The 15,263-nt window shown below is 39.3% G+C and overlaps 1 protein-coding gene across 9 annotated transcripts in view; it reads left to right on the top strand.

Annotated features, from left to right (window-relative positions):
* Positions 1 to 15,263, top strand: part of PCNT (pericentrin) — a 74,230-nt gene that overhangs the window by 29,631 nt on the left and 29,336 nt on the right. For 6 of the 9 annotated variants that reach the window (XM_032113867.1, XM_032113869.1, XM_032113868.1 and 3 more), the window contains 11 exons: positions 253 to 417; positions 2,066 to 2,212; positions 3,338 to 3,489; positions 4,313 to 4,527; positions 4,975 to 5,201; positions 6,468 to 6,630; positions 7,110 to 7,253; positions 11,390 to 11,619; positions 12,074 to 12,193; positions 12,699 to 12,719; positions 14,840 to 15,067. In XM_032113867.1, the coding sequence (XP_031969758.1) occupies positions 253 to 417; positions 2,066 to 2,212; positions 3,338 to 3,489; positions 4,313 to 4,527; positions 4,975 to 5,201; positions 6,468 to 6,630; positions 7,110 to 7,253; positions 11,390 to 11,619; positions 12,074 to 12,193; positions 12,699 to 12,719; positions 14,840 to 15,067 (1,812 nt within the window). The remainder of the gene's footprint in view (positions 1 to 252; positions 418 to 2,065; positions 2,213 to 3,337; positions 3,490 to 4,312; positions 4,528 to 4,974; positions 5,202 to 6,467; positions 6,631 to 7,109; positions 7,254 to 11,389; positions 11,620 to 12,073; positions 12,194 to 12,698; positions 12,720 to 14,839; positions 15,068 to 15,263) is intronic. The other 3 variants (XM_032113871.1, XM_032113866.1, XM_032113865.1) reach the window with 2 other exon arrangements.

Raw genomic sequence — 15,263 nt, 5'->3', positions numbered from 1 at the left:
TTAGTCTGACCTGATGGCCTCATGAATACAGGAGATACTTGATACGTAATGCCTGGTTGCTTCTTATCTATTTTTATCAACCTGCTTTTTTCTATACTCAGCATGATGATGGACAGAAGCACTGTATGACCTTGAGGATTGCAAATGTACTCTTAAGAATTTGATTGAGCCTGATGGGTTTGGTTTGGTTTCAGTTTTTCCTTAATTCTAACACTGTGGCTAAAATATTTGATATTCCTTCCTTGCCTGCAGCTGTATGCTTCTGCATCAGCTTCTGAAGTAGAATCTGTGAGAACAGCTCTTCTGGCTCAATTTGAGGAGGTAAAATTGAAGCAGCAGCTTCAGTTCCAGGAGGAGATTGAGCTGTTGAAGTGTCAGTCAGAGGTGCTACTGGAACAGCAGATTGCACAGCTGAAGGTAGGCTCTGGTGAAAATGCACTGGGAGTGTGTTTCGCTGAAAAAGAGCAATTGGTATAAGATTTTTGTTCTTCAGCCTCTAAAATGGCGGTCTGAGTGAGATCTCTCCCATGCTTCACAATGTTAGAACGAGAAAAACAGCATTGGAAATAAAGCAGTGTTCTGTGAGCAGTTGTCTTTACCATAGGGTTGTCTTAAAGTCCTGAACTGGAAATGAAGTGTCCTTCAGCCAAAACCAAAACAATCAGTGGAACATGCTCTGATCAGCATTCCTTGTGTACATGTTCAGTTTGTCATTGGAGACTTTTTCTTCGTGGTGTCTACAGAGACTGCACCCTTGGCCTATCATCCCATGTCTACTGCACATACTGTGTGTATGTGGCAAAAACATTCAGTGTTATCTAAGCTTTTACCGAGTGTGTGAACTCTATCTGAGATATTTTGCTGTTACTGTTGTTCTTAATCTCTGCTTTCATTGATTCACCATGATAAACACCATGATAAGTGTTTTCGAGATGTTTCCTGCCTCTGACCCTCTGTATAGTCCTGATGACTATTTGACCTCTCTCTGGCTGGTTCAGCTGTCTTTTGAAACAAAGGGCAGAAGTGTATCCTGAAAAGCTGCTGCAGGTATTTTTGGCAACTGCTGTCCTTGGCTGAACCCCAGCCTTAAGGCCACAGACGCTGGGACTGGTCTGAGTGTTGTGCAGAAACTCCAGAAATGATCCCTGGTTTTTTTTCTCTTATGCTGCCTTAATTAGCACTTGAGACACCAGAAACTTCACTATTTGTTGAAATTTTGCCAGGGCTAATTCTCCTGCTGGTACAACTGTCTATGGATTCAGTTGGGTTTTTTTGCCTTGTGAACTTGATGACTGGTGTTTTGTCCCAGAAGAGACGGGCTTGGATCTCTTTGCAGTGTGAGACTGAGCTGTATTGTGGGCTGATACAGGTTTTTACAAGCCTTTTCCTTCCCACCCCCCTGTGCTGATTTTGCAGTTGTCTTCATGCCAACCTGTTCCCTTGGTTTCTTCCCTCTGCCTGCCCTAGCAGATTTGAGGTATTCAGAATTGCTGTCTGTGCTCTGACATACTCTCTAAGTGCTTCTGAGAAGAATAAGCAGGCTGCTTCAGAGATTTTTGTCCACAAATGTCATGTTCTAGGTCAAGGACAGTTGTCATTTTTATCTTCCTAACTGCTAGAGCATGGGACAAAGACTGGGTCAGTCTTCTGCAAATGATCAGCTCAGGTGACTGCAGGTCTTCTGCTCTGAAGTCTTATTTCTTGCTCTGGGGAAAAACTGGTTTTTTGACTTGCCTGTGTAAAGAATAGGTGGCCATCATCTTGGAATGTATTGGTGTTCATAGATAAAATTGTGCCTCATTAGTGCTGAATACAGAGGGACAGTCACTGTCCTGGTTCTGCTGGCCGCACTATTTTTGATTTTGATCACAGTTTCAACATGATTTTGTTGTTTGGAGGTGTTGATGTGTAAGTTACTGCTTACTATTCTGAGAGGTAAAGTGTGTATGTCTAAAGAATACAGAAAAAATCTGGGGGATGTTTGAGGTTTTTTGGGAGAATGGTGGCGGTTTGGACTTTTTTTTTTTCTTATCTCAGTAAATCCAAGAATATGTGGTTTATGCAGGATGAATTTGAAGCTGAAAAAAAGGTATCACTACATGACAAGGAGCAGATGTTGATTCAGGAGAGGGAGAAGGTACAGGCTGCTCACCAAAAGGAACAAGAAATGTTATCAGCCCAGCTGCAGGAAAAGGCAGCAATAATTATCCAGGTATGGAGAAAATACTTTCAACCTAGATTTTAAATGTGCATTTGGGGTAGTATTTTAGCACAGGGCTCTCTGTATCAATGTGTATATAAAGGGACTGCAAGTACAATTCTTGGCATATTAGACATGGGGAAACAGAGCAACACTAAGAATTTCCTGACTGGGAGTGCATTACTGTTTCCAGCTCTTCTTGTAGGACTTGATGAGGGTTGAGAAAATTGGCATGGGAGAAGAATGCTTTTCTTTCCTTGCAGTTTTCTCCCAAATAGATATTTTGACTTTGTACTAGTTTGAAAACAAACTAGTGTGAGACACCAAGTCAGAATAACAATTTAATAGGGAAATAAAAGGGGGGGAAAAAAGAAAATAAAGGCAGATAACACTGGGTTAAACTGACAGCATCAGGATACAACCTGGCACCCTGTTAGTCAAGGTGGTGGTAGCAGTCCAGTAGAATGGTGGTTGCAGTCCTCTGAAGCGGTGATCCTGTAGAAAGAGGGTCTGCTCCTCCTCAGAAGGTCCAGTGGTGGCTATGTAGCTCCTGTCCTCTGGAAATCCAGTGGAAATGTCTGTCTCTGGTGTTCAGAATCTCAGATTATATCCAGGATGGAATGCTTGGTTCTTCCTTCTGGGTGGAGCATCTCACAATGGGGTAATGAATCATGAGGCCAAGTGTTGATTAGGCTCATTAACAGAAGATAGTCCGGAGGGAGTTATCTCTGAGTCAGGCGTCAGAGCAATGATGGGCCATTAACAGAAAGATAGTCTGGGGGGAGGAGGCAAGGAAACACTGCCCCACCTGATTTCAACAGCTCATGAAGATGGTAATAGAATACACTGCAACCCAGGACAGACTTATTTTCTAGCTTACTTATGAGACAGAGTTTCTAACAAAATGGCAGTAATTTGTTTGGCAGCAAAATCTGGAGCTAGGGGTAGGTATATACATAGAAATATGTATTTTTATCTATATGTAATCATATATTTTAATGAGGTATAGGTATCATCTGAACAAATAAATATGAGGAGATAAGTAATTTTTCCAGAAACCGGTTTTCAGGTAGAGTTTATAAAGCAAAGTTTAGGCAAAATTGTTGACTTTGTTGTGTTGTCACTGTATTTCCATAGCTGGAAAAGAAAGTGGCCTCTGTAAAGCATGAAATAGAGGAGACCAACTCTGAATTGGAGACACTCCTTCAGCGACGGGACAGAGAACACCAAGAAGGAGGGAATTTGGTAGCCTTGTTGAGGTCTGATATTGAGCAGTCCAAGGAAGAAAGGTTTGTTCATCTTTGCTTACATAATGCTTAGTGCTTGGGGTTTTTTTGAGGTTTTTTTGTTTGCTTGTTTTCTCACTTCTCATAAAGAAATCAATAACTAGGCAAAACTAAGCCAGCTCAAAATAATAGTGTGGGCTGATGATATTGCTTTTATTTGCAAATTATTTTGAGGTTTTTTAAATTATCAAGCTGTTCTGACATGAAAAGCAAGTTGGTTTTTTTCCCTGCTCTTTTTCTTTCAGTCTGATGAAGACTTTGGTGTTTTGGGGTTTCCACTGTCTTTAATCTTGGAAAAAGCTGAAAAATTGCGAGAGGTTCTGTGACCAAGAGGCTTTCAGTTAGAGTGAATTCGTTTGACATGTCATGGGGATGCATGGACTAGAGAAACTGTCATGCTGAATAAGCTTCTAGAATTCCTTCTCGTCTTTAGGAAACTGGCTTAGTGTTAATCTTAAACCTAAAATATTTTCCTAAATAGAAATAGAGCTTTTGTTGTCAGGTCTGCCAGAACACCTCTAGTTATTTTGGTGTCACTGATACTGTAGTAGTAGACATATCTTCCTTGCTGGTGCTTCCACAGGTACGGAAGGCTGAGATGCTTGTGACTGTAGTGTGATCTACCTGTGGAGAGGACAAAGGTGCTTTGCTGTGCCAGCTCTTTAAAAACAACGTGGGTTTTGTGAGTCATCTGAATGATCTTCATTGATAACTGCCCAACCATGGCAGATACCCATTTTAGACTGTCAGGTTTTCAGTAGGTTCAAAGTGTCTTTCAAACCAAGTGCATGCAATTTTTCAAGTGTTCAATATGCTTTTGTTCTAGGGAAAAACTGCATGAATCTTATCAGCATGTTTTGAAACTGCTTATGGAGGTGGTGAAGGCCACAATAGCTACTGAGGACCTTATCTGTAACAAGATTGGTCTTTGCCTTGATGACAGTCTGGCTTCTGGAGATTCTAAAGAAACTCAGAGTATTATGGAAGAAATTGGATTAATGCAGTATTTTAAAGCCAAAGAAAACCATCACCTAGAAAAAGGTGAGTACAAATCAGCAAACCTGGATGTAGTCAATTCATATTCTTGAAAACTGCCTTTTCATTTCCTTCTATATGGGTGAAGGTCAGAGAGTATCTCTTTTTGCAATGTTTGTGTCTTTCAAAGTTGCTTCACACTTAAGATAGTGTCTACCAGTGTTCTCTCAGTTTAATTCTTTTAATAGTGCAACTACTAAAATGTTGTTAGAAAAGCCTGGATATGTTACAGGGCAGGAAAGATGGACTTGGTGAATGCAGAGTTCCAGGTCTTGATGTCTAGCACAAGATTCCCAAACCTTGTGAGAAGCCCTCTTGATTTCCACATCAAGTTGTTGATGTGTCCAAGTTTTCACCTTGTAGTATGTGTCCAGGACCGTATCACTGTCTGATGTCAGTTATCTGTGTGACCAGTTTTGTGGCTAGCTGTCACTTTTCTGTGTTTTTCAACAGCTTCCTTGTTTTCAGTAGAGGAGCTGCTTGATGAAACTCTCACAGAAGACAACCAGCTGTCTCCAGTGACTGATGAGGTGTCTGAGTTGAGCCAATACTTATGTGAAAGTGTTTTTGCAAAGCCTGAATTGGCGTATGAAAGTGAAGAAATGATACTGAAGATTTCTCATCGTTTGCGCACTGCAGTGGAGAGACTTCTGGAACTGGTTACAGAGTCAACTAAACAAGTAAAGCTTTTTAATTTGTACAGATCAACCTAGTCTAGTGGAAGGTGTCCCTGCTCATGGCAGGGGTTTGGAACTAGTTGGTCTTTAAAGGTCCCTTTCAACCCAAACCATTCCATGATTTTGTGTATAACACTGAAAATGTGAAATCAGTTTTTAGTCTGTGTATTTAACCTTTTAACAGATCCTGTGGGAAGGTAATAAATTGGTCAACTTAAGTAGATTTAAACTAGGATTTTAAAATCATTTGGTAACTTTAGGAGACCAGGAGTTTTTTTGAGGGAGTTTTATCACACTTCACATTGATGCTTTTTCAACACTGATAAACGGGTTCAGGAAAACTCAGCCCAATGTCAGAATGCTTGGGCAATATGTAGATAGCAGAAACAAACATCCTTGTATTTATATACTGCTTTAATTGTGACAAAAGGAGATGCGCTTAGTATCATAGAAGAACTTGAGTATTTCCATACTGAGTTTTGCAGTGTCTAGACTGTGAATCTGGGGTGGATACATGAACACTGTATACATCTGAGGATTGAATTTAGTGTGACAACAATTTGTTTGTTGAGTAAGGAAGTCCCTAATTGAAGAGAGAATTGAAGGGGAAAAACATGTCTGAAATTTATCTACTCATCAGTTATTTTGTGAAACCCAGAGATATGTGTCTGTGTGAAATATATATTCGCTATCTTCAAAAATCCCTCCTAGAATGAGATGCATAAGTATTTACTTTTAGGTACTGATGATGGTTCTACTAAGACATACCTAACTTGTGGTTAAAGCACTTGCCAAGCTATAGCAGGTCTGGGTTCTAGGTGACCCTCATCAGCTGTGATCCAGCATACTTTGCTTACTGGTGGTGTACCTTGGAAACCTGATGATGCATGGACTTCGCTGTCTATTAGACATGACTGAATCTCTTGAAGAATTTAAGTGTAAGGAGGCTTTGAATTTCAAGTGGCTCAGAAAGTGTTGAGTTAAGCAGTTTAGCCGGTAGGGAGGTATTTCTTTTTATGCACAGTGAAGAAACTTACGTTCCTAAGCAAGACTTGTGGCAAAAATACTGGTATGCAAGTACAGGGATTCACCAAAGTGTCCAGAGGTTTTGGGCAAAGCCAGCTTAGTACTAAAATGAAACTTCAAAACTTGGACCTTAGTGCATAAATGTTACTAAATAATTGAGAAGATGTTTGTTGAGATGTCTGCAGTATTATTACACTGCATGTACATCTGAGGTCTGATGCTGGGGAAATTATTCACTTGTAGCTGGAGAAGATGCATGAAAACCATGCGCAGTTTGAGGAAGAATTCAGCCGCTGCAATCGGGAGACGGCCCAGGTGGTGAGTCAGCACCAGGAGCTGATGGAGTGCCTCAGTGAGGAGAGTGAGGCCAAGAACCAGCTGGCACTAGAGCTTCATAAGGCAGAGGGTAAGAAAAGGAAACTGAGTGAGATTGAAGTGTCATTTACTCAGCGCTTGTTCCATCCAGTATCTATGATGTGCTTTCTGTATCCTGGATTTCTTGGGCTCTAAATCTAACAATTATTCTTACTTTCTGAAGATTCTGTTTCTTCAAACCTCAGTCATTGGCAGAGCATGTGTTGTAAGCTCATTCCAGGCCATCAAAGCTTAATGATCCCCATTTGAATTCTACAGATTTAGAGACACTTTTTGATGTGTCAGCCTCATAAAATCTTGATAATCTTAGAATACATTAACTAGTACATTTTATTCCTTAAGATACTTCAAAAGCCTAGCTACAGTATAAACATGAATCATCTTTTACTTCTTCCATTTTATGTCACCTTCTATTGTTTAGCAGAAATTGTTTACTCGTGTTTTCAAGCTGTTTTTTCCCAACAGATTAGTTTTTCTATGGCTTTATTTGCATTCTGACTTGGCTTCTAGGCATTATTGAAGGCTATGTTGCAGAAAAAGCTGTGTTAGAAGAGGCCTTGAGCCTGAAAGAGGAATCTGAGCGGCGTCTTGTTGTGGAGCTGGAGAACATGCGGGAACGCTTCCAGGAGCTAACCCAGGAGGAAGCAATTCTTGGTGAGAAGAGACTATAGCACTCCTAGTGCAAAACAAAGTTGTCTCCAGTCAAGGCACATTGCAATGTCTTTCTATCATGGATCAGAGTTTGGCTTGATGACCTAGTGAGCAGCTCAGACTGGTACACAGGTGAGAGGGTCTTCCTGTAAAAGCAGAAAGCTCTGCAGACATGGATCAAGGTCATCAGGAGCTTTGTGTCACAATAAAGATGAAATGCCTAAAGGTAGGCACTATCTGTATTCGATACAAATTCTTAGCGATTTAGAGGATGGAATGGATCACAATGCCCTATTCTTGTCTTGTACATGTGTCTGTGTTTTGATTTCTAGGAACACCTGTTGCTAATGTAGCACAAAAAGAAGGTTCAGGTTTGTAATGACCTTGTTTGTGGATTTTTTTTCTTGCTGTGTTGCTGTAACAGAGTGAACAAATTGATAACTTTTAATTTTAACCATGAGGAATAGTACTTCATAATTAGGCCCAACAGGTTACTGGGTTTATAAGTATGTTGGCCAGAAAAAAGGTTACGACTTCTGTGATGCAAAATTAGGAATATTCAATTCAATTATGAGTATTTGGAGGGAAAAAGATGTTTTGCTGCCATTAGGCTTAAAGTATACTGTGCCACTGTCTTTGTATTTGCCAGCTTAATTTTTTTTGAGGGGATGGAGTGCATTGCAAGCTGGCTGTGAGCTTCTAGTGATACAAAGTGGGCTGTCAAAATGAGTAAATTAAGTTAAAGAAGGGTGAGGTGACATAAAACAGTGAATTAAAAGAAGTACAACAAGAACTGAAGGACGTCTAAGGGAGATGAGAGAAATGTAACTGAATGGATTGGTAGGTCAGAAAAAAGGAAAGCAGAATGGTAGGGAAGGCTAGTAATGGAATAAAAAAGGAAATCAGAAATAAGCAAGAAGGATCCATAGTAATACACTGATTTTGAAAGTCTAGTACTGAAGTCAAATTTGTGGATGCCAAATTGAAAGAGGAATTTTTTTTTCCTCCGGAAGTCTGCATACTTAACTCCTGAGCGGCTAACGTTTAGATCTGATAAATTCATAGTTGCCATGATTGTTTTGTGGTCTACTCAAAATATAATTTTCCTATTGTTTTTTTAGATTAATTTTATTTATACACACACATATATTCATGGATTCTTGCATATTCACTGTCTCTTGTTTCTGGACTTTTTCTTTTCCCCAGAGAGTGTGAGCTGAGTAAACCAAATCAGTCAGGTGAATAAAAAGTTACACAGGTAAATTCCTGTTAGAGTTAAAAAGTTGCACTGAGCTTTCTTGCCCATTACTGTATCTTTATTCCTTCTGTCCATTCAGATCTCCCTCAAACACTATTTTTAATTTAACCTATTTTTGGTAGCCACCTCACTGTCCTGAAATTTGCTGCTGCCCTCTGAATGAGAGGGAATGTAGGACCGAGTTGGTTATGGTGTATTTTGGGATTGACATTCTCCCGGGAGCTGCACCCCAGCTCTTGCCAGCAGCTCCTTAGAACTTGAACAGTTGCTTTTGCTGCAGGGGCCGAGTCCTGAAATCCATCCCCTTTCCCCCACCCCAGCCATCTGTAGTACTCTTCCTCAGGTTTGGAATTGTTTGTAGTATGTGGAAAACATGATAAATATAAATCCTATTGTTTGGAGTTGATTGACATGGGCTTATTCCTTGAAAAGCTGACGTCTCCTCCCGTTTTTCATGTGGAGTACTAATGTGAGTAGAATGGCCTTGCTGATTAAAACTCTTTCGGAATGGAGCTTGGTATTTGCTAATGATCTTGGGAGTGGGCGGGAATGTGCTGGGGCCTTTCCGAAGGGGAATTGCATGATGTGAAGTAGCATTAATAAAAAAATAGCAGGTTTGTCTCTACAAAGAAACAAATCTGTGAGCTGATGATCTATTGGTGTGTTGCTTGAAATTCTATTTATACACTTGGGGAACATGTGCTTAAAAAAAAAAAATTAAAAAATTGTCAGAGAGATTGTGCTGAGGTTACCAAAATTTGATATCTGCTTTCTATGAAATACTGCTTATTCCAGGTAAAATCTTTTTGCCTAATTATTTTTTTCAATTAACTTGCTTTTCTGTCTGAGGAGGTAACTCTGTAGGTTAGTGTTACCTAATCAGTATTTTGTTCCTCATAAAGCATTAGTGTTCCTCTGGAAGCTATAAAAGAAGCCATCAACCATGTTTCTTAGGATATAGGAGGCAAAATTCTTGTGCTTTTTTTCCCCAAGTACCAGTTCTTTTCCATCAGGGTCAGTCTACATTCATGACCTTCCTTTGGGTGCCCAAATATCTGTAGCACCTGACCTTGCCCTCCTCTCTGCACCATGTATTAGCAAATACACTAGAGTGCTATTTTATTCACATTATTCCCATCTCCTGCTTGGCAAAACCCAGCTCTTGGCAAAAGGTATTCTCTGTCATGCAGCTATGGCTGGGATTGAGTGTCCTAAGGGAATTCAGGCTACTGTTGGTTTTTTTTCTGCGGTTTTTTTGGTTGCATTGCATGATATGTATGATACATTGTATGTACAATACAGCTCCAAGGGGGTTGGGAGAGAAATTAGGGGTGAGTCTTCATTTCATGCATTCTGCCAGAGCCTGAGTTACATCCACAACCCAATGAACTTGTGATTATTTACTGTGATTATTTAAAAATAACAGAAAAAGTAGGGAGTGTGGCACAGTGATTGCACTGTGGTTATTACATAGGCTGTAATTAATGCTTGGAGTGAAATGTAGTTGGAATGTCGCTGTAATCCACAACAGGATTGCTGTGGAGCTCGAGAGCTTATGTAGTCCATGTTTTTGTCCCAAACTTTCCTTGTTTCTCTTTGTCCAGCTTTTTTTTGTTTCCAGAGCCAGAGAATTCACAGACCTTGCACATTGTTTTCCATTATTCTCCCTGTGGTGACATTTTTCCCAATGTGTAGTGTACATGTTGTTGCATCATTCCAAGCCTGTTACACTTATCCTTTTATACACAAACATGGAAATTTTCATGATTTTTTGCTTAGTTTCAAGGGTCTAGAAATGTCGTTAAATACCTGTGGATAGTGAAGCCCTAGAAAAAATGTTATAGGTAGGCTGTGGTATCAAAGATTTGTAAGAGCAGCTTGTAATGACAATTAGGTTAGAAATCACTTCCATTGAGTTGGTCATACTTCAGAAAGGGAATTGTCTGTTCTGGAAATTGGGCTGGATGATTTCTTCAGGTCCTTGTTGGATCATAGACTTACCTTTAACCTATGACCAAAAACATTTGAGGTGAATAATGGAACCTTTGAAAAGTAAAACCATGAGCTCTTGCAGGACCTTGCTTTGCTACAAAATAGACAGACTTCTTTTTATGCTCAGGTTACTAACTATATTGACATTGAAGTAGCTTTTCTCCAAGACTGTTCACAGTAGAGTCTCAGTTTTGGTCTCCTAAACAGTGTATTCAGTGCATCCAACTGATTGAAAATGCAGTTTGTAGCTATAAATTTAACTCAACTCTTGGTAACTTAAATAATTTGAGCTATGTACACTTCCCTATTTTGGTATTTCTTTTGCAGTCTGCATAGGGAAAATATGTGCCATTTTTTTTCCCAGGTGTTTTCTTCCCTTTGTAACCTCAGAACTGGACTGATTCTCAGTAAGCGTGATTTTTCTCTGGGTTTTAATCCCCACTCAGGTTCATAGAAATACAGTAATTTTGTTTTTTCATAGCAGCTGGCTTCAGGGTCAGGCTGGGCACCAGTGGCCACTAGAAAGATGGACTGGGTGCTGCCTCACCAGTATCGATGGCAGCAGCAGTATCCAGCATGGCATGAGGCAGGAGTAATGGAGAAACTGGCCCAAGACTGGATATTGGATGTCTAAGGAGGATCTTGGTGTGAGAGTTTAGAGGAACTGAGAATTCTGTATTGGATGGCTTGATTAAGGAGAGATTAGGGACAGAAAGGTGGCAAGGATTTAGGGTAGAGCAGTGTAGGATGTCTCTTACAGCCTACCTCAGGAATAAATACTTTTCTTTGTTTTGATGGTGTCCAAAATACCCAAATTTAGTCTCATCTGAAGCATTTGACTTTTGTACCCTGCACTGACAGCTCTTATTATTTTTGTGTTCTTACTCAGGTTTACTCAAAGAAGTAGAATTTTTGTCAAAGGAGAAACTTGAGCTTCAGTGTCAGGCAGAAAAGGACCATTCCAACTTACGCTCTCAGATGAAGATTTTGGAGGTGGAACTGGAAGAGCAGCTGCACAGTAACCAAGATCTGGCTACACAGTTACTGGAGGTTGCTGAATTAAAACAGCAAATTGAAGTTCTTGAAAAACAGCTTAAAAATCAGCGGCAGTTCATGGATGTAAGTAAGAGACCACATTTTCATGGGTTTGGAGGTAATAAATTCTCATCCTGGTTTTGAGACATGGAAGGTGGTTCCCAAAACGGGCTGTTTTCAGTTTTGGTTGAAATTAAGACTTTGTTATTCTAGTCTCATAAAAGAAAAAAAAAGTTAAATTTTCAATTCCTTTTCTGTAGTATTGCAGCGTAATTTTTCCTTTTTATTAATTGATAATTGTAGTTTATATGTACGTTGCAGTCAAAAAGGTGCTTTCTCTTTTTTTTTTATTCCCTCTAACTGTAGACATGCTTTCAGGACTACTAGAAGGTAGTCCTGATTAGTTATTAATAATTAGTTAATTATTTTTTAAATTAACAGTTTCTTCACCACAAAAACAAACCCCAAATTATTCTTGTACTCAAGATTGTAAGGAAATCTTCAAAAATATTTTGATTCTCTCTGGCTGGGTTTACAGGAACAAGCCATAGAAAGGGAACATGAACGCGATGATTTTCAGCAGGAAATTCAGAAACTGGAAGAACAGTTAAAACTGTCAGCAAAATCACAGACTTCAGGACAGTCCAGAGAGCATAGGGTGAGTAAAATCAGAGTTGGTGGCCAAAGGAGTTTGTTTATTACAATTAAATACCAAAACTGTTTGTTCTTGGGGGTCTAGCTCTTGGGAGACTTTTTTCCTCTGTTATGCAGAGAGCAGATCTTTCCCCAGCTGATTGAACTACATTTAGGCAATGAGGGTGCACTTACATTATTTGTTATAGAGATGGAAAGAACCGTTGTATGTGCTTTACACTAAAGTTTCTGAGTCTGATTTAAGTGAACTAAGGAGGACAACGCTACAGACACTCTGCTCTAAGAAGTGCTTCTGAGGAATGATTTTTGGGTTCTAAATATGTTTATTTTTTTAATCTATAACAATTGTAATAGAGATGTCCTTTGTCTGCATGCCTCATCCTATTTAAGTTTATAAATGAGTCCTTTTTTGCACATGTTCATTTGTTTGATGCTTGGCTGCAAAAATTAACTTTTGCTTTTTTTTTTCTTTTGGTTGGTTTTTTTTCACATAAATGAACATTATACAGAACTATGAATTGATTCTACAGGTATGGAAAACAGTATGAATGTCTCTTTTCCTTTCAATCCCTTCTAGATATGCTATAGCTTTTTTCCTCCTCTTGATATGTCAAGGCATGACTCAGCATGACTTGGAGCTAAGGATACAGGTTTTAGGGTGGCAGAATTCTTGCAGGGAATGAAGAACTGCTTTCAATTTAATTTCCTGTACATAAGTACTTAGCTCTCCTGGCTTATTGCTCAGAGGTGTTACAGGCAGTTATTCACTGAAACAGCCTTTTGGTATGAAAGGAGAAGTTGAGGTTTGGAGCATGAAACAATGGTACTGGAATGGTGATGATAAAACTGTGCTTTAGCCTTCAGCTTTTGTTTGTGGCCTGGCTCTTACCAAAACTTCAATGTGTAAGCTACTTAATTTCCTTTCCATCTGTCTATTTATGTATAGTTTATGGAACTGTGTACCTCAGTGTGAGAGGTGTACATCTGTATCTTTGATATGAATGAATTTTCACTGAATGAATTTTCCATGCTGGAGGGCATAGCTGAAAAAAAATCAATGCTGTAGCTTTGCAACCTCTCTCAGAAAGGATGAAAACTTACTTGGAGAAAAACACACAAGGATGGTAACTAAGTAAGTGACATTTGCGGGTAGGGTGAGGTATGCAGGCATTCTGTGCCAGGAAATGTCAATATTTGTTCAGTTTTTTTAATGCAGCTGTAACATCAGTAAGTGCTTAACTTGAAACCAAATCAGCTCAAGTGAACTCCTGATTTCTGCATGTAGCAGTTACAACAAGTTTCCCTCTCTGGTGTTTACTAGGTTCAAGGTATGTGTGAGTGGGATTATTTTGTACAAAGAGTGTTGACAGGTTCTTGGGAGCTGCAGTGTGCACTGTGAGAGTGAAGGTTATAAAAGTGTTTTCTCAGCTACAGGATTGCAGCACCAGCTTTCTAGCAATGTAGTGTTATAAACATGCTTTTTATGTCGGAAGTGTCATAGTTTTGGGATTCTGATGCCAAAATTTTGTAGAATTCGAAAGATTAGACTTCTAGAAGATTTGCATATACCCAAAAGCTTTACTGTAAGGCTTGTGTTATGGTTAGCCATGATTAGTTGCTGATGAGAGCAGAAGGGAGTAAGATCCGTATACAGTCAAGGAAATGTTTGTGCCTGTAAGCAGTTGAAAATGTAATGTTCAAAACTTTCGGGTTTTGTAACCAGTCTGTTACACTCTACCTGCTTATTAATTTGACTCTTCTCCATTTGCTCGAGCATGTTTTGCTGCTTTAGTAATATCTGCACAATACTTTGAAGATGTAAAGATCTATATTAATGCAAAGAATTTTTATTTTATAATGTTGAAGTGGGATTTGCATAAATTCAGACACTTTTTGATGAACAAAACATTTATTTTGTAAAATCCCATCTTCCTTGCTCATGGGTATTGACTAAATTATTTCTCCTTTCCCACTGCTCCCCTGCCTGAGCTTGCTTTCACTATGCTAAATGACTTTATTGCACCCTGAGGTAGTCTATCTATCACACCAAAGCTCCTAGCCTTGCCTTCACCTTGATTACTAGGATGAATGAATGACTGTTTTCCTGCAGCTAAAATTCAAAATGGGTATCCTCTTCATATTTAAATGATTTTTGGAAAAAGACGTACTTGTCCTACGTTGACTCCTGGAAATCTCTGATTGCATATTTATCCTTCAGTTCTTGGTATCTTCCTTTAAACTGGAATTCCTTGGAATATTGGAAGAGGGTTCTGAGGTTACAGAAATAAATCCAAAGCTATTATTAATAATTCATGTGATCTTGGTGGGTTTTTAATCTCATAACCCACTAGCCCCCACCACCAAAAGGCTCCTTTGAGAGTATACCTTCATCTAGTGCTTCATGAGAGTACTGCAAGTGTTGAGAGAGTAATCACACGTGTATCTAAGAGCTGCTGCATTTGGAAAACAAGATTTCAGAAAGCTAACTTTTTCATACTTTCTATGCATATTTAGTTTTATTTTCACCTGGGATTTTAGCACTACTTTAATCCATAGTAAAACCTGCTTTAACACAAAATTACTCTCGCTTTCAACTGGAAGGAAATTTGTTCATATTGCCTGAATATCTGTATACTGTAATTCTGTGTAGGTAGAATCTTTGCAAGCAGAAATAAAAGAGAAGATGGGTGATTACAATAAACTGTTACTAGAAAAGGAGCGAAAACACCAAGAAATTGCAGCTCGTGATAAAGAGATAGAAAACCTGGTGGCACAGATCCAAGAGCTGAAGCTCAGTGGTGCTGAGGTCTCAAAGACTGTACACAGCTTGGAACAACAGCTGCAGAAAATGAAGAAAGTGGAAACTGAACTGAAACAGGTGATTTTTAAATCCTTATATAAATGGGTTTGGCATTACATGACAGTGGCTTTATGGGGGTTGTCAGTAGTGTTTGCGATGCTGTCTCGCACTCAGTGGTGAGTTAAATTGGTGAATTAATGGCACATATTACAGCCACGGTGTTGGGGTTTTAGGAGTTCTCCTAGGTTTTTTTCTGTTAAAGGAATTTTCCCCC

This window comes from Corvus moneduloides, chromosome 7, assembly GCF_009650955.1.
Source record: "Corvus moneduloides isolate bCorMon1 chromosome 7, bCorMon1.pri, whole genome shotgun sequence".
NCBI classification, from domain to species: domain Eukaryota; kingdom Metazoa; phylum Chordata; class Aves; order Passeriformes; family Corvidae; genus Corvus; species Corvus moneduloides.
Note: the sequence above shows the minus strand (reverse complement) of the source record. Positions and strands in the feature narration are given on the sequence as shown.